The sequence below is a fragment of the Anser brachyrhynchus genome (genome assembly GCF_964034855.1).
Source record: "Anser brachyrhynchus genome assembly, chromosome: W".
NCBI classification, from domain to species: Eukaryota; Metazoa; Chordata; class Aves; order Anseriformes; family Anatidae; genus Anser; species Anser brachyrhynchus.
In genome coordinates, this window is record NC_137704.1 from 12,457,808 (window position 1) to 12,484,830 (window position 27,023).

The following is a 27,023-nucleotide window of genomic DNA, read 5'->3' on the forward strand; positions in this document are numbered from 1 at the left end:
GAGGAAAAAATGGGTACTGTTTTTCTCTTCTATTCCACCCATGCTGCATATTTCTTAAATATTTTTAATTGTTTAATAATTTTAATTTAGATTTCTTTTGTCCTTTGGTCGCATCCTATTGTAACTCAATCCTTGCTGCAGACCTGCAGTACTGGCTTGCAACACTTTTTTTTCCTTTCTTTTTTTTTTTTTTTAAGTAGTATGATTCCTGTGGAGTTTATTGGAACTTGCATAGCTAAAATTGAACAGTTTTGAAAATTCTCCAGTATTTTGTTTTTGATAAGAATATTAATATCTTCTTTTTAAATCCCTAAAGTTAGGGGTTTGTAGTTAAAATACACAGTTCTAACCAAAGCAGTAAAAGACACTGGCACATTCTTTGTAGATATCTTGACTTTTAAAACAACACTTAAATAAAAGCATTTACTTTATTTAAGTGCATGGGGTAATACCAGAGGGTTCAGTTAGGCGTCATCTATAGTTACACCAACAATTTTGAAAAGATGATCGATACCTAGTATAATTAGAACTTTTCAAGTGTTTGTACTAGTTTATATCCCTTTGTATTTCAAATTTAGTATGTGCATTTAAGAAATGGCTTAACTATTGTATCTTTTAATTTTTGAAGATTTTGGGGGGTTAATTTAGCAGTCTAATTGTAACTGACTTTGAATTAAACCTGCATTTAGTTCAGATAAGATATTACTTAAACTGTTAGCATGACAGGGAGAATATAATTTGTTTGAAATTGTAGTAAATACATATTTTAGGAAAATATAGCTTGCTTAGCTGATCGGTTATGATTTTCTTCAATCTCAGTAAATTTGCAGCTTGCATCAAACTTTCAGATAAGCTGAGATGACCTAGAATGTAAGACAGTAAAAATCTAAATTTTTCTGCCCTCCCCAACTCCCAACTTCACTTGTAGTATTTATTGTTGTTGTGGTTTAACTCGGCTGGCAGCTAAACACCACACAGCCGTTCGCTCACCCTCCCCCCTCCCTCTCTGGGATGGGGGAGAGAACCGGGAAAGTGAAGCCGGTGAGTTGAGATAAAGACAGTTTATTAAGACAGGAATATAATAATAACAATAATAATAATAATAGTGATAATGATAATAGTATTAATAATAATAATGTGTAAGAAAACAAGTGATGCACAATGCAATTGCTCACCACCCGCTGACCGATGCCCAGCCTATCCCCGAGCAGCCGGCCCCCCACCCCGGCCAGCCACCCCTATATATTGTTTAGCATGACGTCAGATGGTATGGAATACCCCTTTGGCCAGTTTGGGTCAGCTGTCCTGGGTCTGTCCCCTCCCAGCTCCTGCTGCACCCCCAGCCTGCTCGCTGGCAGGACAGAGCGAGAAGCTGAAAAGTCCTTGGCCTGGTGTAAACACTGCTCTGCAACAATTAAAACATCAGCATGTTATCAGCGCTCTTCTCATCCTAATCCAAAACATAGCACCCTACCAGCTACTATGAGGGAAAATTAACTCTGTCCTAACTGGAACCAGGACAGATATCCACCCCTTATTCCATACCATTTATGTCATGCTCAGGTTACACTCTTTCCAATACATTCTAATTAATCACCATTTTCATCTATGATATATAGCAATCATGGTAGTGATGACATACAGTATTATATAATAATTAACATACTACAATTCAACTCATGGGCTATTCTCACCCAGTATCAAATCCCCTTGAGGTACACACCGGACCTCCCCATTCTTTTGCATTACCCACCAAGTGCATCCAGGTCCCTGAGCAAAAGCAATTCCACGAATGGGTTTGCCTTTTCCTGAGGCAGGAGTAGCCCAGACTGTTTTACCCAGCATGTTTCTTACGTGCACTACAGGAACTTTATCCCCTTCTACAGTGCGTAACAGGTTTGATTGGGCAGGTCCAGCTCGGTTGGCAGATCCCCTGGTATTGACTAACCAGGTGGCCTTTGCCAAATGTGTATCCCAATTTTTGAATGTCCCAGCACCCATTGCTTTCAGTGTAGTCTTCAACAGTCCATTGTATCGTTCAACTTTCCCGGAGGCTGGTGCATGATAGGGGATGTGATACACCCACTCAATACCATGTTCTTTGGCCCAAGTGTCTATAAGGTTGTTTCAGAAATGAGTCCCGTTGTCTGACTCAATTCTTTCTGGGGTACCATGTCGCCATAGGACTTGCTTTTCAAGGCCCAGGATAGTGTTCCGGGCGGTGGCATGGGGCACCGGATATGTTTCCAGCCATCCGGTGGTTGCTTCCACCATTGTAAGTACGTGGCGCTTGCCGTTGCGGGTTTGAGGGAGTGTGATGTAATCAATCTGCCAGGCCTCTCTAGTCCTAGTCAGAATCTTCGTTTCTGTGTTTAAAGGACTGCCTGCTGGAAGTTGGAGCAGCAAACTTTTCAGAGAACTCCTTTTTCCCAATTGTTTTCCTTTGCAATTCACGTACCCATGCCTCTAGGGTCGCAGTAGATTTTCCATCCCATTTTCTCATGTCCTCTCCATGGTCACGTAGGTAAAACCACAGGGTGGCGCGGTGTGTGTGCCCACCATATTGTCTTCCTTGCATAGATGAACGTTTACCCCTAATAGCTGAGACACTGGTTTGTACAGGTGGGGAGGAAAATAATCTCTCTTCAAGTTGGTGGATCTTTTCAGAAAGTTTCTCCAAAGTATTCTCTTTTAGCTGGTGGACACTGTTTCGTTCAGGTGAAGGGGAAGATAATCTTTCTTCAAGTTGGTGGATCTTTTCAGAAAGTTTCTCCAAAGCATTCTCTTTTAGCTGGTGGACACTGGTTCGTTCAGGTGGAGGGGAAGATAAATTCTCTTTAAGTTGGTGGACCTCTTCAGAGAGTTTCTCCACAGCTGAGACACAGGCCTTTAGGGAAGAGGAGAGATTTCCTTCGTACTGCCGGAGTATTTTAGTCACTTCATTCACTGGGGGATTCTCCTCCGCTTTCCAGGTTAGTATTGCCAATGAGCTGGCATATGATGATGGTGCACTCTGTACAAACTTCCGCCACATGGGTAGTGTACACCGGACTGCATCTGGATCTGCGGATGTTTGTGCGTCGTCTAGGTCCTTATAAATTACTTCCCGTACGGCCAATTCCCTCAGGTACTGAATTCCCTTCTCCATGGTGGTCCATTTGCCTGGTAGACATACAAGTTCTTCCTTGAAGGGATACCTTTCCTGCACAGCTGACAGGAGACGCCTCCAGAGGCTGCGAGATTGTGCTCCATCTCCAATTGCTTTGTCAATGCATGCGTCCCTAGCAAGGGATCCCAGCCGCCTGGCTTCCTTGCCCTCTAATTCCACATAATTGGCTCCCGTGTCCCAGCACCGGAGCAGCCAGGTGACAAGCTGCTCGCCTATACAGCGACCAAAATCTTTTCGCACATCTCGTAGCTCACGCTGGTATAGAGTCCGGGTAGTTACTGTTGATTTTTCGACATCCTCATCCTCATCTTCAGTCTCCTGCACCTTTGATGGCCCAGCCTCGTCTTCACTATGCCCAGACTTAGCAGAAGACTGTCTGCGTTCTAAACGACCTGAGCCTCTATACCATTTTTTCACCTTGTCTACAGGGGCAACTTGCACTGCTACAGCTCGTTTCTCTAACCCAGACACAGGGTCTGCCACAGGGGTTGGAATACCCTCTGCGGGGTCAACTTGCACTGCTACAGCTCGTTTCTCTGACCCAGCCACAGGGTCTGCCACAGGGGTTGGAATACCCTCTGCGGGGTCAACTTGCACTGCTACAGCTCGTTTCTCTGACCCAGACACAGGAGTGGGAGCAGCTGCAGGAGCTGGAGCTGCTGCAGGGGCTGGAGTGGCTGCGGGAGCTGGAGCGGCTGCAGGAGCTGGAGCGGCTGCAGGAGCTGGAGCTGGAGCGGCTGCAGGGGCTGGAGTGGCTGCAGGAGCTGGAGCTGGAGCGGCTGCAGGAGCTGGAGCAGCTGCAGGAGCTGGAGCTGGAGCAGCTGCAGGAGCTGGAGCTGGAGCGGCTGCAGGAGCTGGAGCTGGAGCGGCTGCAGGAGCTGGAACTGGAGCGGCTGAAGGAGCTGGAGCTGGAGCGGCTGCAGGAGCTGGAGCTGGAGCGGCTGCAGGAGCTGGAGCTGGAGCTAGGTTGCTAGTAGCATCAATTGCAGCTCGATAGGCACAAGCCAGACCCCAGCATGCTACAGTGATTTGTGTCACTTTGGAACTGCCAGAGTCATGACACCTTTTTTTCAAGCATTCTGCCAGCTTTTTAGGATTTTGCAGTTGTTCAGGGGTGAATGTCCAAAACACTGGAGGTGACCACTGCTCTAGAAACCTGCCCATATCCTCCCACACTCCCTGCCACTCGCAACTATCCCGCCTCAAGACAGATCTCCGGATGAGATTCCTAAGTAGTTGTTTAACCCTCAACAAAACCTGAAGCGCGTTCAGGAGACATAACAACAAGAGCAGGCTGGTCTGAGTATCCCAAGGATATTCAACATCTCGGAGAACCACCGTAACTAGCTCGGGGGATAAGAGATTGGTGGTGAAGGAGAAAGGGAGAGTGAACAGGTAGGGAAACATGTCTTCCCCTGTCCCCTTCACAGATTGGCTCCCTGACGAAAACAGGCAATAGGTGTAATTGCTAATAGTTTCCGAGATATGGTTTCCAAAGTATAGAGTCGACGTCAGTGCTGAGTACAAATACCAAGTTAGAGTCGTGACCAGATATTTCATCATTTCATAAGCCATTGCTACACCGCACAGTACCATAACAATCTTAAACCAGGGCCCGGAAAGGATAAACAGTGCAACAGGGAGCACATACAGAAAGTAACGCACCATAAAACTCAATTTGGAATACAGGTACAGCAGACTGGAGATTAAGGCAATCAACATCGTGACTAGCAACTATGAGGGAAAATTAACTCTGTCCTAACTGGAACCAGGACAATTGTGTAGAATCACAGTAGTTTTTTATTTTATTTTTATATCAGAGATAGGTAACACCAGATTGGGGGGGGGGGGGTCGGCACAAATTTCAGATAGCAAATACTTTTTTTTTCTTCTTCTTCTTCCCCCCCTCTCTTCTTTTACTGACTTGGTTATTTGCCATTTCTGGGGATTAAACTTTAAAAACTGATATTCTTTTCTGTATCTGATGTTCTGTGTGCTATTAGTGATGCAACCAACATGAATGGTTGTCATGTGTAAAACAACTTTCGATCACCATGAAAACACCGCCCTGGGAAATCGTCCATGCTTGATATCGTTTGGTTCATGAACATTAAGTTTCCAGTACAGGTGACCCACAGTTCAAAGTGTTAAATGATTGTTTGCATTGTTCAGTTTTAAAAATAATCCATTAATGAGATTGCTAGTCTTTGAAGTTTTGCTCACTTCTGTTTTTCCAAGTAGAGCAGGGTAAAAGGAAAAACTTATTCCTTGCTTTTGTTCTTACTACTTTCTTTGTAAGGATGTCATAGACAGGTAATAAATAAGAATGAACCTTTTTAAATGTAAGGGTAATTGTAAAATCATAGAGCGTGTAGAAAATCTGTGTAGCGTTCCAACACCATATAACGCTTTCAATTGCTTCTTCAGGTAAAATCCCAGATGAAGCCAAAGCCCTTTCTCTATTGGCACCTGCTCCTGCTATGACAAGCCTGATGCCTGGTGCAGGGTTGCTTCCTATACCTACACCGACCCCTTTGACTACAGTAAGTAAAATTCAGTTGCTATTTGATTTCTGGTTTCTTCTATACTCAATAGCCTTTTCTGTGTTCAGAGAACAACAACTATCTGATCCATCGATGTTGTCCTCTTATATGCTAAATCAATGAAGATTTAGCTGTGGTGCCTCTTCTGAGGGTAGACTGCAAGATGTGCATGTGCAGAGTCCCAAATCTGTCCTTAAATTATTCTTTTGTCTCCATTACTAGAAACAATATTTCCACTTTTATATTCTTAACAGCTATTGATCAGCATCCTAAAAGAAATTAATGTTTAGTATCTTCCTTCTTTCCTTCCTTTCATAAAAAAGAAGTTGCAGAATAAAACTTGGTTAAAGCAATATTTAATAAATCTGCACATATAGGTCAGCATCCTTTTTGAAACTTGTCCTCCAACACCTGTTTTAGAGCGTACAAATAATGAAACAGTGGGATCAAAATCACCAATTAGATGTTTTGATGTTAATTCTCTTTATGGTTCATAATGGTCATTGTATAAGAGAAATTGCATGGATTTGAAAATCACTTTTAGTTCACAAGAATGATGGCTTTTTTTCCCCTGTCTTGAAATAGGCGATATTGCTCTCATTGACTTGGGAAGTGATAGTTCAGGCACTTCCTAGACCAAAATGTGCTTACTTGTGCTTCCACTTTATCATTGTTTCTAATGAAGTATAATTGTGTTATTTAGAGACATCTGTTTCTAAACTAACCTTCCAAGGTATATTTGCTTTGTTTTTATATAAAATCTTTAATAAATTATTTGTGAATTTTACACTATAAAAGAGGAAGTCAAGCTATCTGTCCCTTTTTGTTGAATAATGAAAGGATGATTTCAAGGCAAAGCTGAGTAGTTTATTTTTGTTACATTTAAAAAAAAAAGTTACTGGTGTCTTGCTGAAGATTTCTAACACCTTAGAATTGGGCCACTGAAGAACATCAAAACAACCAGCAGGTGTATCGGGCTGCTAAGATTGAAGTGGCTCAGGTGGACCTGGACTGGCAACATAAGGGCGAATTATTTATAACTCGATGGGCCCATGACACCTCAGGCCATCAAGGTAGAGATGGAACATACAGATGGGCTCGTGATCGAGGGGTGGACCTGACCATAGACACTATAGCACAGGTTATTCATGATTGTGAAAAATGTGCTGCAATCAAACAAGCCAAGCAGTGAAAGCCTCTTTGGTATGGAGGACGATGGCTGAAATTTAAATATGGGGAGGCCTGGAAGACTGATTACATCACACTCCCTCAAACCCGCAACGGCAAGCGCCACATACTTACAATGGTGGAAGCAACCACCGGATGGCTGGAAACATATCCTGTGCCCCATGCCACCGCCCGGAACACTCTCCTGAGCCTTGAAAAGCAAGTCCTATGGCGACATGGTACCCCAGAAAGAATTGAGTCAGACAATGGGACTCATTTCTGAAAGAACCTTATAGACACTTGGGCCAAAGAACATGGTATTGAGTGGGTGTATCACATCCCCTATCATGTACCAGCCTCCAGGAAAATCGAGGGTGGATAGTGTGAGAAAACATCTGTGTGGTTCTTAGGTGCTGGCTGGGTTACACCACTACAGAAGCATACAGAAAATCTTAACTATATATGGTTATTTGTAGGTAGATTTTTATTCTTAAAAGAAATAATTACTCAACTGGGATCATGCAGTTTAAAATATTGCCTACGTTCATTGAATTGACTTTTACAGAAAGGCACAAGGAAGATAAGTATTAACAAGTGAAGTATATTCTGCCTGTGCGTACTTTTTTGTTTGTTTGTTTGTTTTCCAGCTCAGTGTTTCACTTGGCAGTTTGGGGGCAATATCAGCAGCATCACTGGACCCTAACATTACAGCACTGGGAGAAATACCACAGCCACCAATTATGGGGAATGTGGATCCATCCAAAATTGATGAAATCAGGAGAACAGTCTACGTTGGAAACTTGAATTCACAGGTAGCTTTTTTTTTGGTTGAAAATAGTAATGGAGGATGTAGAATTATAACTCATAAATTACAATCTTAATGTTAAGATGCCTGTGACGCCCATCTACAAGAAGGGCCGGAGCGTAGACCCGTGAAACTATAGGCCTGTTAGTTTGACCTCAGTGCCAGGGAAGCTCATGGAGCAGATTATCTTGAGTGTCATCACGCGGCACTTGCAGGGCAAGCAGGCGATCAGGCCCAGTCAGCATGGGTTTATGAAAGGCAGGTCCTGCTTGACAAACCTGATCTCCTTCTATGACAAAGTGACGCGCTTAGTGGATGAGGGGAAGGCTGTGGATGTGGTCTACCTTGATTTCAGTAAGGCTTTTGACACTGTTTCCCACAACATTCTCCTGAAGAAACTGGCTGCTCATGGCTTGGACTGGTGTATGCTCTGTTGGGTTAAAAACTGGCTGGATAGCCGGGCCCAAAGAGTCCTGGTGAATGGAGTTAAATCCAGTTGGAGGCCAGTCACTAGTGGAGTCCCCCAGGGCTCAGTATTAGGGCCAGTTCTCTTTAATATCTTTATCGATGATCTGGATGAGGGGATCGAGTGCACCCTCAGTAAGTTTGCAGATGACACCAAGTCAGGTGCGTGTGTTGATCTGCTCGAGGGTAGGAAGGCTCTGCAGGAGGATCTGGATAGGCTGGACCGATGGGCTGAGGCCAACTGTATGAAGTTCAACAAGGCCAAGTGCCGGGTCCTGCACCTGGGGCACAACAACCCCAAGCAGAGCTACAGGCTGGGAGATGAGTGGCTGGAAAGCTGCCTGGCAGAGAAGGACCTGGGAGTATTGGTCGGTAGTCGGCTGAATATGAGCCAGCAGCGTGCTCAGGTGGGCAACAAGGCCAACAGCATTCTGGTTTGTATCAGAAATAGCTTGGCCAGCAGGACTAGGGAAGTGATTGTCCCTCTGTACTCGGCTCTGGTGAGGCCGCACCTTGAGTACTGTGTTCACTTTTGGGCCCCTCACTACAAGAAGGACATGGAGGTGCTCGAGCGAGTCCAGAGAAGGGCAACGAAGCTGGTGAAGGGTCTAGAGAACAAGTCTTACAAGGAGCAGCTGAGGGAACTGAGGTTGTTTAGCCTAGAGAAAAGGAGGCTCAGGGGAGACCTTATCACGCTGTACAATTACCTTAAAGGAGGCTATAGAGAGGTGGGGACTGGGTTCTTCTCCCAAGCACCAAGTGATAAGATGAGGGGAAATGGCCTCAAATTGCACCAGAGGACGTTTAGGTTGGATATTAGGAGAAATTTCTTTACTGAAAGAGTTGTGCAGCATTGGAATAGACTGCCCAGGGAAGTTGTTGATTCACCATCCCTGGAGGTCTTCAAGAAATGTGTAGATTTAGAACTTTAGAGCATGGTTTAGTGGTGGACTTTAGTACTAGGTTAAAGTTTGGACTTGATCTTGGAGGTCTTTTCCAACCTGAATGATTCTATGATTCTATGTTTCTATTAAACTGTCTTTATCTCAACCCATGAGTTTTACCTTTTTTTTTTTTTTTTTATTCTCTCCCCTATCCAGCTCTAGGGGTTAGGGGGGAATGAGCAAACAGCTGTGTGGTGCTTTGCTGCCTGCCGGGTTAAACCACAACATAATCTTAGCTAAGTGATATAAAGGATTGATTGTGTATATAATCCCCTAGGCATAAATCGTTAAGTCTGGGATTGGGATAGGATCCAGTCATATCTATACTCCTTGGAGTTTGGATGGCAAATGGGGCTCCATTCTGAACCTCGTGACTCAGTGTGAGGGTCTTCCTGACACTTTTAATCTGACCCTATCCTCTATGCAGTAAATAATCAAGTGACCTTGCCATCATAAATATTGTTAATGTAGCATTTACCATTAGAACTTTGTTAAATCGCTGTCTCATCCACAATTAAGCCCTGCTAAATCACTATTTCCATCAATAAATATATTGCTGCTTCTCTCTTACGAGTGAAGTGTATAATTCCTGTTGTGACACCCGCGATAGGACCTGAGGGAACAGCATGAAGCTGAGTCAGAGGAAGGTCAATTTGCATAGCAGGAAAAGTTTCTTCACTAAGAGGGTGGTTGGGCACTGGAACAGGCTCCCCAGGGAAGTGTTCACAGCACTAAGCCTGCTGGAGTTCAAGAAGCATTTGAACAACGCTCTCAGACATATGGTTTAATTTTTAGGTCGTCCTGTGTGGGGCTAGGAATTGTAATGATGATCTTTATGGCTCCCTTCCAACTTGGGATATTCTATGATTTTAAGTGTTCCAGCCTTTTACATGTACTTTGTCAATAGGACTGCTGGCCCATTCAGCAGTGGGCCCATGTTTTCCCTTGTCTTCCTTCTGCTGCTGCTATGTTTGTAGAAGCCCTTCTGTATTGGCTTTATGTGGCAAGGTAACGGCCATGTTGCCATAAGACTTGCTTTTCAAGGTCTGGGATAGGTGGATGGGGGGGGAAGGTGTTTTTAGCTTGCTTTTAGTTTCTCACTGCTCTAGTTTGTTAGTATAATAAATTATATTAATCTCCCTACGATTAGTCTGTTTTACCCGTGTCAGTAATTGATGAGCCATTTCCTTTTCCTGATCTCAACCCTTGAGTCCCTTTTCATTGTATTTTCTCCTTCTCTTCCTCTGAGGAGGGGGAGTGAAAGAACAGTTGTGGTGGAGTTTAGCTGTCCATTGGTGTGAAACCACCACATCTTCTGAAATCCAATTTTTTTTTCAGATTTTTTTTCCAAGTTAATTTTATCCTGTGGCTGACAAATACCAAATCTAAAGTGTTTTTCTTCTGTTCTGTTTTTGGGAAGGAGACAAGTAGCTCAAAATTTCATATTTATTATTAAAGACTTTACATTAAGGAGGGTATCCCAGTCAGTTCTGACATTACAGATTTTTTCTCATGATGAATTAGAGCTCATTTTTCTGGTAACCTCCACTGAGAGATGTAAGGAGAAAGGATGTGAATCTTCAGAGCAGTAATAATTTCTACACCTCTGCTAACAGTCTTTCGACAAGATATACCGGTATATATATTTTTAATGTAATGCTTTATGTAATGATAGAATAATCATACCAGAGTTTATTTTTGCATAAAATGTAATAAAAGATCTTGAATTCTCCAGTTAAAGTTATCTAAGCTTTGGCTAATTACAAAGCTATCAGGATGTCTGAAAAAAAAATAAACAAACAAAAAACAACATTTAATTTGGATCTTGAATCTTGCATTTTTAGAATCCGGATTCCATTTACAAAAAGAATGACTGTACTGATTATGATTTTCAATAAGTACTACCTGAAACATACACATTTAAAGTAATCTCAAGCAATTGTCCAAGATTTATTTTATTTAAAAGTCTTTAACTTATTCTTTGTAAAGTAGTAGTTTACTGTCAATTGAAATATACAAGCATCAATATATGGAGCATTACCCCCACTTATCCATGGAGATTCCTTAACAACTAACTTACTTGCTCATGGAAGTATCACAAATGTACATTTTTTTTTCAGCCCAGACAGCTTCAAGAATACTTAAGTACTTAAGTTCATTTTCAGTTCAGGTTTGGGGTATGGAAATTCTTAAAAATTAAAATATTGTCTGAAACCATAGTCTTTCAGTGCCAAGATGCAGTTCTTTGCCACCTAAGAAAGACTGCAGTTAAAACAACTGATCACTCATATGCATAGCGCTCAGTTTCATTTTCTATAGTTAATTTAATTTTTTAAAGAGAATTTGAACTATAACTCTAGGTAAAAATCAATTTAATTGGGATAGATTCCCAGTCAAGTTATAACAAAACCATTAACAGCTTATTCCATTACAACCCTTCCTGTTAGCAGAGTTAGTGAATTTCATGCCAAATCAATTATAGAGCCAAAGCTGACCTATTAAAGGTGAGGTTTTATACCTAGACTCTTTGGTATTTTGGGTTTAAAATATCTTATTCAAGAAGCCTTTCACTCTGCTAAAGTAAAAGAGAACCAGTTAGCATTGTTCCCACATACGATGGAGCAATCTCACAGCCTCTCTGTCAGCAATCACCCGTGTAGGGCACTGCATGTGGTTTCTGGGCTGGCGTGCTTGTTTCCTCTGCTATGAGGGTGCCAGCTCCCAGCAGCCGAGATTGATTCTTCCCACAGCATCTGGAAAACATGTGCATTGCGGGTACTGAGGATAAGGAAAAGGCTGAGGTTCTTAATGTCTTTTTTACATCTGTCTTTACTAACCAGACTACTTATTCTTGGAGTACTCAGCCTCCCAACCTGGAAGTCTTGGACGGGGAGCAGAAGAAACCCCCCACAGTTCAGGTGGAAACAGTTAGAGACCTGCTGCTCCACCTGGACTGTCACAAGTCCATGGGGCAAGATGGGATCCAACTGAGGGTGCTGAGGGAGCTGACGGATGTGATTTCCAAGCCGCTTTTCCTTTATCAGAGGTCATGGTGATCCGGAGAGGTCCCGTATGATTGGAGGCTTGCTACTCTGATGTCCATCTATAAGAAGGGTTGTAAGGAGGACCCGGTGAACTACAGGCCTGTCAGCCTGACCTCGGTGCCAGGAAAGGTGATGGAACAGGTCATCTTGAATGCAATCACGCAGCATTTGCGGGACAACCAGGGGATCAGGCCCAGTCAGCATGGGTTCATGAAAGGCAAGTCCTGCCTGACCAACCTCATCTCCTTCCATGACCGGATGACCCGCCTGGTGGATGAGGGAAAGGCTGTTGATGTAGTCTATCTAGAATTCAGCAAAGCCTTTGACACAGTCTCCCATAGTATTCTCCTGGAAAAGCTGGCAGCCCATGGCTTGGACACGTATGCTCTTTGCTGGGTAAAAAACTGGCTGGATGTCTGGGCCCAGAGAGTGGTGGTGAATGGAGTGAAATACAACTGGAGACCGGTCATGAGTGGTGTTCCCCCAGGGGACAGTGTTGGGGCCCATCCTCTTGAATATCTTTATTGATGATTTGGACGAGGGAATTGAGTGCACCCTCAGGAAGTTTGCAGATGACACCAAGTTGGGGGGGAAGTGTCGATCTGCTGGAGGGTAGGAAGGCCCTGCAGAGGGACCTGGACAGAATGGGTCAATGGGCAGAGGCCAACGGGATGAGGTTCAACATGGCTAAGTGCCAGGTCCTGCACTTTGGTCACAACAACCCCATGCAGTGCTACAGGCTTGGGGCAGAGTGGCTGGAAAGCTGTGCAAAGGAAACGGATCTGGGGGTGCTGATTGCTCACCTGAACATGAGCCAGCAGTGTGCCCAGGTGGCCAAGAAAGCCAATGGCATGCTGGCTAGTATCAGGAATAGTGTAGCCAGCAGGACCAGGGAGGTGATTGTTCCCTTGTATTCTGCTCTGTTGAGACCACACCTCCAGTACTGTGTTCAGTTTTGGGCCCCTCGCTATAAGAAGGACCTGGAACATGTCCAGAGAAGGGCTACGAAGCTGATGAGGGGCCTGGAACACAAGTCCTATGAGGAGCCGCTGAGGGAACTGGGGCTGTTTCATCTGGAGAACAGGAGGCTCAGGGGAGACCTTATTACTCTCTACATCTACCTGAAAGGAAGTTGTGGGGAGCTGGGGATCGGCCTCTTCTCACAGGTAACTAGTGATAGGACTAGAGGGAATGGCCTCAAGTTGCACCAGGCAAGGTTTAGTTTTTAAATTAGGAAACCTTTATTCTCAGAAAGAGTAGTCAGGCATTGGAATGGGTTGTTCAGGGAGTTGGTGGAGTCACTGTCCCTGAGGGTAGAAAGGTTGGATGTGGTGCTTAGGGACATGGCTTAGTGGGTGATATTGATGGTAGGGGGACAGTTGGACCAGATGATCTTGAAGGTCTTTTCCAACCTTACTGATTCTATGACCCCCAACAGGATTACTCTCCAATCCTCAGGAAGCAGGCAGCATATGCGTGAAAGAAAGCTGGGCGGGATGTGGCTGTTAACAGCTAGGCCGTGCCTTCGGTCCCGCACTCCTTCCTAGGCAGGGCCGAGAGTCCACGATGGTCTCACCCTTATAGCAGTGGCCCGGTCATCACCTGCACATCAGCTGGTAGTGACATGCGGAAAACGGACTCCACAATCAGTAAGATTGTAAAGTAGGTATGTTTATTCAGCGCTGGGCAGCACGGGGGGGTAGCCCCTCCAAAATCGTGCGCACCTGACGCAGCAACTTGCCATGGTTATATGCAGCAAAGAGTTACATATGCATGAAGTTTCACAATACGCCTATACATATTCATAACCTGTCCCCGCTTCGTATTAAAATTAGTTCCAAGGAGTCATTTCCGTAAACTCCTCCCATGTGCACTTGCGCAGTGTATTCTGGTGGTGGTCGTCGGGGGTCGTGGGGATGAAGATTGATGACTCTTCCTCATCACCGCTAGTTGACCTCTTGTCTCTGCGCAGACTCAGTTGCTTCTTGGATCTTGTCCATCCACAGGACCAGTTTCTACCAGTTTCTTAAGATAGGCTCACTCTCTTATTAAGAGACTGACCTTGGTAAAGGGGCCCAAGGCTTCTTGCTTTAATTAATTTGCACAAGCACCATAGTTAGTAAAGACACTAAGTAGGATCCTAGTTTCATGCCGTCAGCACTCTATCTCTACTTGATAAGATTCCCCTAACTCCCTCTCTCAGTCCCCCCTTTTCTAAAAGGTTAGTAAATAATTTTCTAAAACGTTAGTAAGTTCTTTTCTAAAAAGTTAGTAAATTATTGTATTCTCCTAACTCCCTCTCTCAGTAGGAGGCTGTCCTGCCGGTTCCTTGGGAAGCGACGGATTTCTCTTCTCTTGGGCGGGGGGGGGGTGTTTACGGCTGAGCTAGGAGTTTCAGCGCTACTGGCAGGTTTGAGGGCGGCCGTTCCCCGAAGCGCCTCATCTGGCAGGGAATAAGCAGCTGCCCGCCAAGTAACACCTCCAGTGAGCAATCGAGTTCGCCGCTAGAGCGTCCGAACACTGGGACGCTCTGGCGGGCGCCGCACACTCTTCTCTGTCGTCAGGTCCGTCTCTCTGGCTGCGTGTGACACTGCCGCGAGCGGAGCGGTCGTGCGGGCTCCGCCATGATGAACAGCGGAGGAATCGGGGTGCCGCTGGGTTTCCCCTTGGGCCCCACATCTGTCATCCAGGTCACGAACCTGTCTTCGGCGGTAACCAGCGAGCAGATGCGGACTCTCTTCGGCTTCCTGGGAGATATTGAGGAGCTGCGTCTCTATCCCCCAGAGTAAGTGGGGCCTGCACCGGTCTCCGGAGCGATAGAGACCTGGGAGAATGAAAAGGTCTAGAGGGGTTGTGAGAGTTGTGAGAAGGCCCTACTTGACTTCCCCACATCTTGACTGTGGGCACCGCAACCTCCCACACGGGGAGCGGGGTCACGTGGTCCTACCCCTTTGTATGACAGGAACGGTAGGGGAAAGGAGCTCCATCCGAACTTAAGATGGCGGTCCCGTCCTGAAGTACCTGCGGCATCTCCGGAGTGGCCTGTAGGAGCACGGCGAGTTCTGTGGCTTAGTGGTAGCGGCAAGAGCTCGGCCGCTTGCTGGGTGATGCCGGCACTGAGTCACAATCTAAGGCCTAGGGAGACGCGTGCTCAGAGATTGTCCCCAAAGCTCTTCCGCGGCGCACGTCTCTCTTTTTCCTCCCTTTACTGAAATACCTATTCTGTAGTCCAGATTTTTTCGCTCAGGCACCTCCCTGAGTTATGTGTGTGTAGGTTGGGGGGGGATCGGGCAGGAGGATGGTGGCATGGTAGCGTTCAGTCATTCCAGAATTCCAGTTCTTGTTTAAAGAATAATATAAGGTGTAATATTAAGAGTATTAGACTAACTTTTTAATAGAGAAAAGTGTCAAAGAAAGTTACATGTTGCATTGTGTAGAATTGTAATCTATTTTTTTTTCTAATTTGGTGTTGCAGACATTCAGTGTACCCACTATTTTTATTTAATCAAGCATGATTTTTCAGAACAGTGAAGTTGTACTCTCCTGTATGGGTTTTTTTGTTTGTTTGTTTTAAAAGAGCATTCAAGTTAAGAGGTTTACTGTAACATTTGTAATCCTATTCCCTTTGCTGGGCATGCTTATTTCTAATGGATGTGAACTTTCAGTTCTGTTGATGATGCACAAGAGTTAACAGAATATATATATATATATGTGCATACACTTTATAAAGAATATAAGTTTTCTTTTTTTTCTAATCAAGCATTAAGGTATTTCCGAATAAAAGTATAAATTATTCCTTACCTCTTCCAAGTCAGTCATGTTTGTCAGCCTTCTACTTCTTCCCCTTAATCTGAGTATTTCATAGAATGGTTTTTATGGATTTAATTTCAACAGTTTTTTCATTAACAAAGCTAATTTTTTGGTTGAAAGGAAATAAGTCTTATTCTGGTATTTATGAATTAACTTGGTTAAAGACATGTATACATTTTGGAACATTGCTCTTGACAACTTTTTTTTGGAAATATTATTTTCCTATTTTTGGAAGATGCAGCATTATGTGTTATTAGAGGATTAGGGGGGGTTATTTTCCTCTGTCAGAGTAATCCAAAACATTTGTAGCAATGGTGAATTTGATCAGGTGATAATTTCCACTTTATAGGAGATTTCTTTGATAGCACTGTTCCACTATAACTCATTGTTAGCCACTTTACTGCTGACTTGAATGAAAAAAAGAAGGCTATGATTTAATAGGAAGCAAGGATGATAAATCTGGCATCTATGGTGTTTCAGTGATTTTAGAACAAAATATAGGGCTATGCTATGGTTGTCTGAACTAGTATTATTAGAGAGATGAATTCCTTTTTACTGATTTTTTTTCTACTTTTTTCCAGTCTCCTATCACTAACATCCCTTGGTTTTATAGGATGCAGCAGAAAAATTATTAAAGAAAAAAAAAACCACAAAAACAACTAAAAGGAAACCTCCAATGCTGAGTGTAATTAGTTACAGATTACATCAAGTGAACTGCTCTAATAGACTATTTAAAGTTCTTGTAAGCATGCAAAATGTGGAGGGGGAGAGAGAAACCACCTCAGTTTTCTAATGCATTAAATAAAATGTGAGTTCTTTAAGATGACTCTTTAGTGTTCTCAGTGAACTTCCTGAACCTAGTGACTTTTCCCAGCAATTAGTATCTGAAGACTGTGGTTTTAAAGTAGCAGTTTCTGTTACAGTCCTTTATTTTGTATCCCAGAGTGGATTGAGCAGACTTTTTAATGTTAAGTTAAATCGTGCAGTGCTTTTTGGTAGTTTGTCTATTTGTGTTTTATTTTCATTAATCAAAACCCTTTGGTTTCAGTACTACTTGTGTGGTAAGTGATGCCAACATTTGAATATGCAGTAACATGAGATAGAATGCTGTGTTCCATGTTTTGTAGGCTATTCCCTGAAATTTTTGTCTCTGCTGTGTGGTGTGTTTTTGTTGTTGTTGTTGTTCATTTTAACAGCCTAAAATTATTTATATTGAAACTTACAAAATGTGGTGATCAATTGAGTATTAATTTGGTGTCTTTCTTTTGATTACTTAGAGTTTTGTGAGAACAGGACATACGGCTACTCTTTCACGGTTCTAAACAAGACAGAACAGTTTTTATAAATCACTATGTTTGCAGTACAGTTGAAATCTGAAGCTGGTTTGCAGGGTGTGACAGGTCTTCTGCCTTGAATATGTACTCTAGTATGCTAAATACTCATATAGCTTAGAAATGTTTTTCAACATACTAGGAGACCAGTTATGTGTTGTTAACTTGGGATTTTGGCTTCTATAAGTTTATATATATATATATATATATATTTTTATATATATATATATATATATATATATATATATATATATATAAGAACGGGTTGCCCAGGGAGGTGGTGGAGTCACCTTAAATACCCACACGGGGATGTTTAAGGAGAGGTTGTACATGGTACTTATGGACGTGGTTTAATGGGTGACATTGGTAGTAGGGTGATGGTTGGAGCGGATGATCTTGAAGGTCTTTTCAAACCTTAACGATTCTATGATATGATTCTATATTATGAGCAAGGCCAAGTGCAAGGTACTGCACCTGGGTCATGGCAATCCCAGGCATGGGTACAGACTGGGAGAAGAATTCATTGAGAGCAACCCTGTGGAGAGAGACTCGGGGGTTCTGGTGGACGAAAGGCTCAACATGAGCCAGCAGTGTGTGCTTGCAGCCCAGAAGGCCAACTGCATCCTGGGCTGCATCAAAAGAGGTGTGACCAGCAGGTCAAGGGAGGTGATTGTGCCCCTCTACTCTGCTGTCATGAGGCCCCACCTGGAATACTGCATCCAGGTCTTGGGCCCCCAGCACATGAAAGATGTGCATCTGTTAGAGCAAGCCAAGAGAAGGGCTACAACGATGATCAGAGGACTGGAGCATCTCGCCTATGAAGAAAGGCTGAGAGAGCTGGGGCTGTTCAGCCTGGAGAAGAGAAGGCTCCAGGGAGACCTCATTGCAGCCTTTTAATACTTAAAGGGTTCTTATAAAAAGGATTGAGAAGGACTCTTTTCTTGGGTAGATAATGAATAGGGCAAGGGGTAATGGTCTTAAACTAGAAGAGGATAGATTTAGACTCCGGTTACCCAGAGAGGTGTGGAGTTTCCTCCTCTGGAGATATTCAAAACCCTCCTAGATACCATCCTGCGCAATGTGCTGTAGTTGATCCTGCTTGGCAGGGGGGTTGGACTAGATGATCTTCAGAGGTCCCTTCCAATCTCAGTCATTCTGTGAGTTTCTGACAGGAAAGCTAGGACTGTCAGAGATTATTTTTTTTCCAGCGATTTTTTTATTTAATTAATTGAAAAAATAATTGTTTTTGACTGATGGCAATTTAAGTATTTGATTTTAGTGTTTATTTGACTGCTGAAGTATGTACTAGAGTATTATCAATCACAAAAAAATAAAACTAGTTGTAAGTTATTGGAGAAACAGATTAAAAGTTGACTTAAAGTTCTGGTTTTGTTTTTTTTTTGTTTGTTTGTCTGTTGTTGTTTCTGTTGATCAAAAATCACAACCAGTACCAGAAATAGCTTGGATGTAGGTGTATAAAGAATTCCCTCATCAATTATCTCAAATTATTTGCCTGAAAAGTGCAATATCCTGTGCAAGTGTATTTGTAACCTAAATATAGATCTTCAGGGTTTTACTTGAGGGCTTGTGGTTGTACTGTCTTAAATTATAGTATATTCTTTAGGTTAATGGAAGAAAAAAAATAGTATCTGTATTTCCTGAAGTGTAACATTACCAAATTCATGCTGCCTATGTAATAATGGTGTGATGTCTTTCCAAAACCTATGTAGCTCTTAGATTATCTGTTATGTTTGATAAGTAGTTTTCATTATATGTTTTACTTCAGCTGAGCTCTTCGTCTCTTTCTAGACTACAACAGCAGATCAACTGCTTGAATTCTTTAAACAAGTTGGAGAAGTCAAATTTGTGCGAATGGCAGGTGATGAGACACAACCAACACGGTTTGCTTTTGTGGAATTTGCAGACCAAAATTCTGTACCACGAGCTCTTGCCTTTAATGGAGTTATGTTTGGAGACAGGCCACTGAAGTAAGAAATTAATTACCAATGTGAATATTGAATGAGAGGTTTCTTAGTATCCTTATATGTTTATGATTTTGATCTGCAATAAACTGCTGTGACTAATATTTATTCAATATAAGGACCTGTTAGCAAACTGGAACACTTTTATAAACTCCGATTTCAGGGTTGGGCATAACTTTCTCTAAGAAGAATCTGGGTGGCATAGAGTAAAATATAATTACATTTAATCTTAAAGTAGTGAAAGCTATAACAGCGAGAGAATCTGCAAAGTCCTTGGTACTAATTAAACTTTATATATGTTGTCTATGCAATCAGTAGGCCTTAGAGATTTTATCTAAAATAGAGAAATAGGTTTCTAGACTTTAATCTGTATTTATATAGAATAATACAAAAGTGTTGTGCCTCACTTATTTAAAAGCTCTAAGATTTGAAAGCAGTAAAAGCCAGACATTTTAGATATTTAGACATGGCATAAATGAGTGTTAGGAAAAATCTGTAGTTTTGCTTGAACTTTAGAGTTTTCAGTTATATGTGGGAGTTAAGGTGTTTTCCTTTCTTATTTTTCATTTTTCCTTTTAAAGCATTTGTGGGTTAACGGCTTTTTTCCCTAATTTAGAATAAATCACTCCAACAATGCAATAGTGAAGCCTCCTGAAATGACGCCACAAGCTGCTGCCAAAGAACTGGAAGAAGTGATGAAGAGAGTAAGGGAAGCCCAGTCTTTCATATCTGCTGCTATTGAGCCAGGTAGGTATATTAGGTTCGCTACCTAACAGACATGTTTATACTTTGGTACATGCCAATGAAAATAATACATGTTCATTATATTATTTCATAATTATATTATTGAAGCAAATTATAATAATAATGAAAATAATCAAAATTGTATTCATGCAAGAAAGCAGTAGAATGAAGTTGACTTTATTTCCTCATATCTTATTTTCAGATACATGCTCGCTGAATGTTTTCAAAAATATGTAGTCAGTGCTAAACTAAGTAAGACTTGATGTTGGCATCTTTTCAGTTTAAAGCACTTACAGACTTTTAAAAGAAATTGCTTTGTTTTATTCTCTAGCACACATTAATGCCATAGTTTCATGATCAGAGGGAAGCTAGCATGCTGCTGAAAGCAGCAATATTATGCTTTCTTTACTTTCAGTGGGTTAAGTTTGTCCCTGTGCTATGCTCTTATACTAGCTCAAGACTATATGCAGCCTCACAGCAAATGGGATCAGAAAATGAATCTGGGATAAAACTTAACGGACTTTTTTTTCCATCCAGAATGGTTTCTTGATCCCTGTTAACGCTGAAACACAAGGTCAAAGAAAGGAAAGTGTCGATGGGTTGAGAGGTTAGATGGACATTTCAGTGCTGATTTATGCTGACTTAAACTGCTTGGAAAACCATAGCATAAAAATTCTCAACTCATTAAGCTTTCAATTGAAATCTTCCTTTTTATTTTGATCAGTGGGATTTTGTCATTCTTATTAACAAACTCAGACTTTGACTTATGTAGGTTAGGTAGTAGATGGGTGTTGGTGGGCTTGATTTTATTTTTTTCCCCAATTGGTGTTTTTTTTTTAGGGTTGGAAGAAAATAGCTCTAACGTTTCCTTAATGTTAAGCAGCAGAATAACAATCTTTTAGAGTCTGAACCAAAGTCTTCTGAGGTCACTGGTAAGCTTTCCATTGACTTCCTGGCCTTTGGATCAAACTTTTCACCCCCCTTCTCTCCATCCCTTCCTCCTCCAAATAATGTTTGAGGAATAAAACTTCCATATTTTTACAATGGTTAAAATATCAAAAAAGTATGGAAAGTCCTAATTTTGAAAATGAGCATAAAATGTAAACAATAATTATGCCCTCTAAATTTATTCTTCTCAGGTTATTTAAAAAATAAAATATAGTAGCTGTATTAAATAATACACTAGGAGGAGAATATGTTGCTGTAATCTTGTGCGTTGTGGCAGCAACATAAATCCCCTTCCTAATAGAGCTAGCTTTTTATAATTATCTGGTTTATGTGTACTGCTGCAGGATGGCTGCACTCAACGAGTATATGCAATGACTTTCTTGGATGTTTCTGAAGGATATTTGCAAAGAAGGAAGATGTGCAAAGAGTAGGCCCCTTGCACTATATGTGGTACATTCCACTTATGCCAGACTGTTAACTGGAATCTTTAAATGTTCTGAGCTTACACTGCAAAGTGGTTTTTTCCTCTCAGAGTCTGGAAAGAGCAGTGAAAGAAAAGGCGGTCGATCTCGTTCCCATTCTCGTTCAGAATCCAGGTCTAGCTCAAAATCCCAATCTAGAAGGAAAAGATCACATTCAAAACACAGGTAGGTATGTCTTTTATTTTGGACTGAGATCATACTGTTTTTCTTGAGTGATGGTGGTTACTGAGATTTCTTATTGAGTTATGAAACAAGTACCACTGTAGGGAAGATAAGTAACTTTTACTAACCAGATCAGAGTAACTGTGATCTTTATCTCTGAACAGATACTCTTTCCCTCTAAATGCTAAACATTTTCAGGATTGCTTTCAGTTAAAACACACTAGAAGGTACTTTTGTGTCATGAAAACCATATTTCATTTTTTGACCTATGTATTTTTAAAATAGTTATCTGTATTTTGTGGATGGAACATTTAGTTTACTGTTAACACCCTCAACTCTGATAGGCTGTCTGGTTTTGCTAGTAGAAAGTTCCTGCTGTCTTGAACTTCTAAACATCTAGTTAACAAATGCAGTGTTTCTGTTTACTGTACTTAAAATGTAAAGTTAAGTTTTTAAAAGTCAGAAGAAAAAGGTTTTAGGGGCAGTTTTTCATTCTTCAGAGTGTTTGCTTTGCTAAAATCGTTAACTTCTGAAACAGTCTTTGGAATATGGGAAGAAATTAAATTACTAGATAACCCTTAATGTTTATCCATTAACGTTTTTTCAAAGAATGAGACAGTCTAGTGTGTGACACTTTCTGAAATGGTTCGTATTCTTCCAATGTCAAGAATGTCTTCTGAGCATTTACAGTCTCAATGTAAATCACTTTTCTGTAAGTTGTTTTTTTTTCCTGTAAACTTTTCTCCATTCTTCTGTAATTTTTTTTTCTCTCATTCTGGGGAGCGGGGAGAAACTCAATGCATTTGATAGCTTAAACTTTAAAAAGGTGTCAGTGTTGCACCAACAGCTCTGTTGCATCCTTTCATGCATTGTCTTTTAACAGGGCAACTAGAATTCTTTTACATACAGAAAAGCTGGTCAGAGGGGCATACCACATACAACCAAAGAAATGTGATCTAAGTGCAGGCTTCATTTTTTTAATAACATGTACTGCAGTATCTTGCTATCTAATAACATTAAACCATTGGGTACCTTTTTAATACAAGAAGAATCATTTGCAGGCTTCCTTATTGTATGCTTCTCTGTTGTTTCTGTAACTCAGGATACAACTGAACAATAATCTTTGTGTAACATTCCAGTAATCTGTGGTATTTTGTATACACACAAACCAAATTGAGTTTTAGAAGATAAATTTGCATTTTTTCACTTGCAGAAAACTTGTGTTTTAAACATCTGTTGATAGTTATGTTTTGTTTTAATGATTTACCACTGTTACTGTCAGTTTTGAGTACATGCTGAAAAAAGAGCCTCTGGGCTGTTGAAGCAGTTTCATCTGTAAGAATAAACTATGCTGACCACTTTCCTCTTTTAGTGTTTTATAAAACCCCTAAATCCATTTCATCACTATGATATAAATTTTATTAAAGGGCTTGACTAAATTGTAAGCAATTTGCCCTCTAATTAGTTTTTCTAAACTTATATGTGGAGCAAAGCTGTAGGTATAAAGTGGTTACCTCTCCTATCCTCTTGGTATATTTTTACTTTTTGTGTCTTGAGCTGCAGAAGAAAGGTGGAGCTGGTATTTTTTGTATCTTTCTGTTCTTCAGGATTGAGTAATATATATGGCATTTTTGTCTTTGGTAAGTTTAACTTCAAGGTACCTTAACCTCTCAGTCAAAGTATCCAATGATGTGTTTTGTGAAACTTGAAATAAAAAGCTGAATTTGAAGATTCATTTTCCTAGGGACTATGATCCTATAAAAATAGGGAATATTTTTTTGGGGGGGGGGGGGGGGGAAGAGTATAGTAATTTTTAAGTTGTTTTCTTCATCAACTCTGAGACTATACTATATATGTATATCAGAAGACTTTAAACGTATTTCTATTGGAGTATTTGCACATTATTTGCATTCCTTATTTATCATGTAGCAAATGCTTACAAATACTTTCAACTGAGAAAGTAACTTGACTAAATGCTGAACCACAGGTAGTGTTTTGTTTGGTTGGTTTTTTTATTTATTTTTTGTTCATTTAAATTGTAAGGCTGGAGAACCAAGCAAAAAGAGGCCAGTTAATGCTATCTTTCTTCAGTGACCAAGACTACAATAAGCGACTGGGCCTGGAGAAGAAGAAAAATGCAACTAACTATTTTTACGTGCTGCTTGAAATTGTTTATAGTAGATTTTATGCACTGTAATTTATTAAGGAAAGCTATCCCAGTATGATGATAATTGATATTTTCCAGAATATTTATGGAGGTCATAATAAAATATGAGCATTACTTAAATGGTGTATTGTTTCAAAAGAGAACATGTGCAACTGGTGAAACTTAATGTATACATATTTGCAAAAATGCTGGTAGGCAGTATATTACTGAGATGTAATTATATGCTTTTCTGTAGTGAGGCGAGATTTGCGTGTTGTTCCCCCCCTATATCTTGGCTGACCTAATTTTTCTGAAGTTTCAGTATTAAAGTATTTTTCTTCTGGTGTTGTTCATATAGAAGTAGATCTGGTAACAGATCAATCTCAAGACACAAGGAGAGATGCAAATCCAGAAGTCCCCTGACAAAACGGTCTAGATCTAAGGAAAGGCAGAAATCAAGTAGTCGCTCTCGTTCTCGGTGAGTTTCCATTCCTGAGAAGTGATACTGTTCATCTTAGCACACAGTACAAAGTTTTGTTGTTTTCTTTGGGGGGGGATCTAACCAGCATTTTAGGTGATGGGTAAAGGATGGAATCTCTAAATGCTTTATTCTGTTCCTAGGCTTGTCCCATCCCCTACGATAGGAGAAAAGAATAGAAAGTAATTTTTTATACTGAGGTACCTAAACTTTGATACCAAAGTCTATTCTACATTTATATCAATGTTTAAGCTCACCAAAAAAAGGTAACTTTAATTAACTGCCAGACTTTAACCAACAGATGATAATATGATTTTCTGAGGATGAAATAGTGAATATTCACAAAACTGAAGTGCCTATAAAAGTAGCTTCATGAATAGAAGACTTGGTACTTTTTTTCCTCTGGTTCATCTCTGTAATGCCCCTAACTCATTTAAAGGGACCTTCATACTTAGGTTGTGCAGTTTTTTTTTTTTGTTTTGTTTTTGTTTTTTTCTTCTGGGAAAGAGAACTGCAGATCTGCCGACATCAGTGGGAACACTTAGGAGTAGGCTACATAGCTGGGCTTTGATGGATGACAATCCTTTTGAGTCTCAATTGCTCGTTTGATGGAGCTTCTTGAGAGATCTAATCACTGGAAGGGGGAAGTCCAATGAAATATCTGCAATAAATAACTGGAAGGCTTTTCTTGGGGCGCTGTGAGACCCCTTGCTATTGCAGGGATTGTGTGCTGTTTCATCTTTATGATCTTACATTCCTTCTGTGAGATACTTAAAGAGATATTTGCCAAAACCTGATAGGAACCAAAGTCATAAGGTTATAGAACATAAAATGGCCTACTATTCAAGTTGAAAAAAAGATACAGTCAAACACTTGTTCCAATGAATGAAAGTGTGGGTTGTGCTTAGGGCCTTTCGTGTCTGAAGGAGTCTCTTTTAAGAATCCTAGAATAGGTACCAATACCAATAGACACAACTCTTTTTCAGTCTAGTTCTCCTGGATTTGAAACTGCCTGTTAATTAAGTCCTCCTATTGTACTTTCTCCTGTTTCTCTCTGAACAATTGTTCATTTTCATATGTCCTTGAGGCAACTCATGTCTGCTAAGAAAGGAAAGATGGTTTGGAGTCTCATGCTTTCAAATAATCCTATATAAAAATGTACTCTTCCAGCCAGAGCTGTAATCTAATCATTTTTTATTTGTCTCAACAACTGGAACATCCTTTTTTTTTCTTCTTGCTGTTTTTCTTTTTATGAACAGGTATCATTCTGTCTGTCCTAGAGAAGGTGACTTGTTCTGTTATCCTTCCTTCTGTTTTTACCATCCTACTGGATTTTCCTATGCTTCAATTGTTTTTGAATTCCTAATGACATTACAGATGATTGAATTGTCTTGATTGAGTTTAGACCTTACATTTGCCTTTTGAGAGTATTTGTTTGGTGAAATTTTATCCTTGTATTTTTCTTTCTGTATATTCATTGATGTTGGACTATCAAGCAGTTCCAGGATGTGTGTGTGTGAGAGAACACTAGAATAAAGACTTCTGTCCAGTCAGCTATCATTATTCATGTGGGGGTGGTTAATCCGCAGTCTATTTTACATTTTCACATATTTGACATATTTCACAATTTTAGTAAAGAATGGATTTACAAGTTGTATGCTTTGTTGCACTCCTGAGAAAATGCTGAAAATCTACGTACGTATAGTAATGTAACTGTGAGGTGAAGAAACTTATTCTATTAAAGTATAGTAACATCAATCTGAAGATCACAGTTTGATTTGATTTTTACCTCCTTTCCCCCCCTCCCCCCCATTTGGTTTCCAAACTTTTCCTAGCTGTTATAGCTACTCTTTCATGGTAAACAGGTGGAAAATGAAAATTAATAATTATTCAAAAATTTTAAACAGAGACATATTTTCTCTTGAGCAATTAATATATGCTGAAGAGTTGCTTGTATTTTTTATTAGAAAGTTCAAAGATTAATTAATGGATTTGTGTTTGGCTTTTCACAGGGAAAATAAGAGAGACAAAGAAAAGGTCAAGGAAAAAGAAAAGACCAAAGAAAAGGAGAAAGAGAGAGATGGAGAGCGAAACAAAGATCGAGAGAGTGTTGGGGACAAGGACAAGGACAAAGATAGGGACAGGGACAAGGAAAAGGAGAAAGATAAGGAGAAGGAAAAAGACAGGGAAGAAGTACACCAGAACAAGGAAAAAGAAGATATTGAGGAAGGGGGGGTAAAAGACAGAGAGAAGGTGAAGGACAAGGAGGGAGATAAGGACAAAGGAGGGGACAAAGAGAAAGATAGAGACAAAGAAAAGGGAAAAGATGGGGATAAGTTGAAGGAGCAACAAAAAGGAAGAGATGATAAAAGAAAGAAAGAGAAGCGATCCAGAACACCCCCAAGAAGCTACAGCTCTTCAAGAAGATCTCGCAGCTCCAGCAGGTTTGTTTAGACTTTTTTCATGCTTTTTTGGACTTGTCGGTACAGTTAGGCACCGTGAAATACACACATTCTAATGTTTATGTATCAATATCATCTCACTAATTCAGTTTGTATTCTTGCTGTTTGTAGATTTTAGTATAAAGTAAAATCTATTACAAAGAGCTCTGTATGTTACCTGACAGAACATAGTTTACTGTTGTTCTGCTGGTGCTTGCCTTACACTTAACTGTGTAGTATAGTCCTTGAATATAGTAAGTAGATGGTTCTTGTGCTGTTTCTGTGTTGGAGCAATCCAGAAGTTTTGATAGAGGGTCATCGCATGTTATCTTTGTCCTGATTAAAGTTAATCATCGTTACAT

At 40.8% G+C, this 27,023-nt stretch overlaps 2 protein-coding genes across 7 annotated transcripts in view; one reads left to right on the forward strand and one right to left on the reverse strand.

Annotated features, from left to right (window-relative positions):
• Window positions 1–27,023, reverse strand: part of LOC308184722 (uncharacterized protein) — a 362,730-nt gene that overhangs the window by 256,547 nt on the left and 79,160 nt on the right. The gene's annotated exons all lie outside the window — the stretch shown is intronic.
• The window catches only part of LOC308184735 (uncharacterized protein), an 82,682-nt gene that overhangs the window by 26,848 nt on the left and 28,811 nt on the right, over window positions 1–27,023 (forward strand). For all 6 annotated transcript variants that reach the window (XM_080572145.1, XM_080572144.1, XM_080572146.1 and 3 more), the window contains 7 exons: window positions 5,597–5,712; window positions 7,527–7,691; window positions 19,088–19,266; window positions 19,877–20,007; window positions 21,485–21,599; window positions 24,101–24,220; window positions 26,233–26,664. In XM_080572145.1, coding sequence (XP_080428271.1) covers window positions 5,597–5,712; window positions 7,527–7,691; window positions 19,088–19,266; window positions 19,877–20,007; window positions 21,485–21,599; window positions 24,101–24,220; window positions 26,233–26,664 — 1,258 coding nt within the window. The remainder of the gene's footprint in view (window positions 1–5,596; window positions 5,713–7,526; window positions 7,692–19,087; window positions 19,267–19,876; window positions 20,008–21,484; window positions 21,600–24,100; window positions 24,221–26,232; window positions 26,665–27,023) is intronic.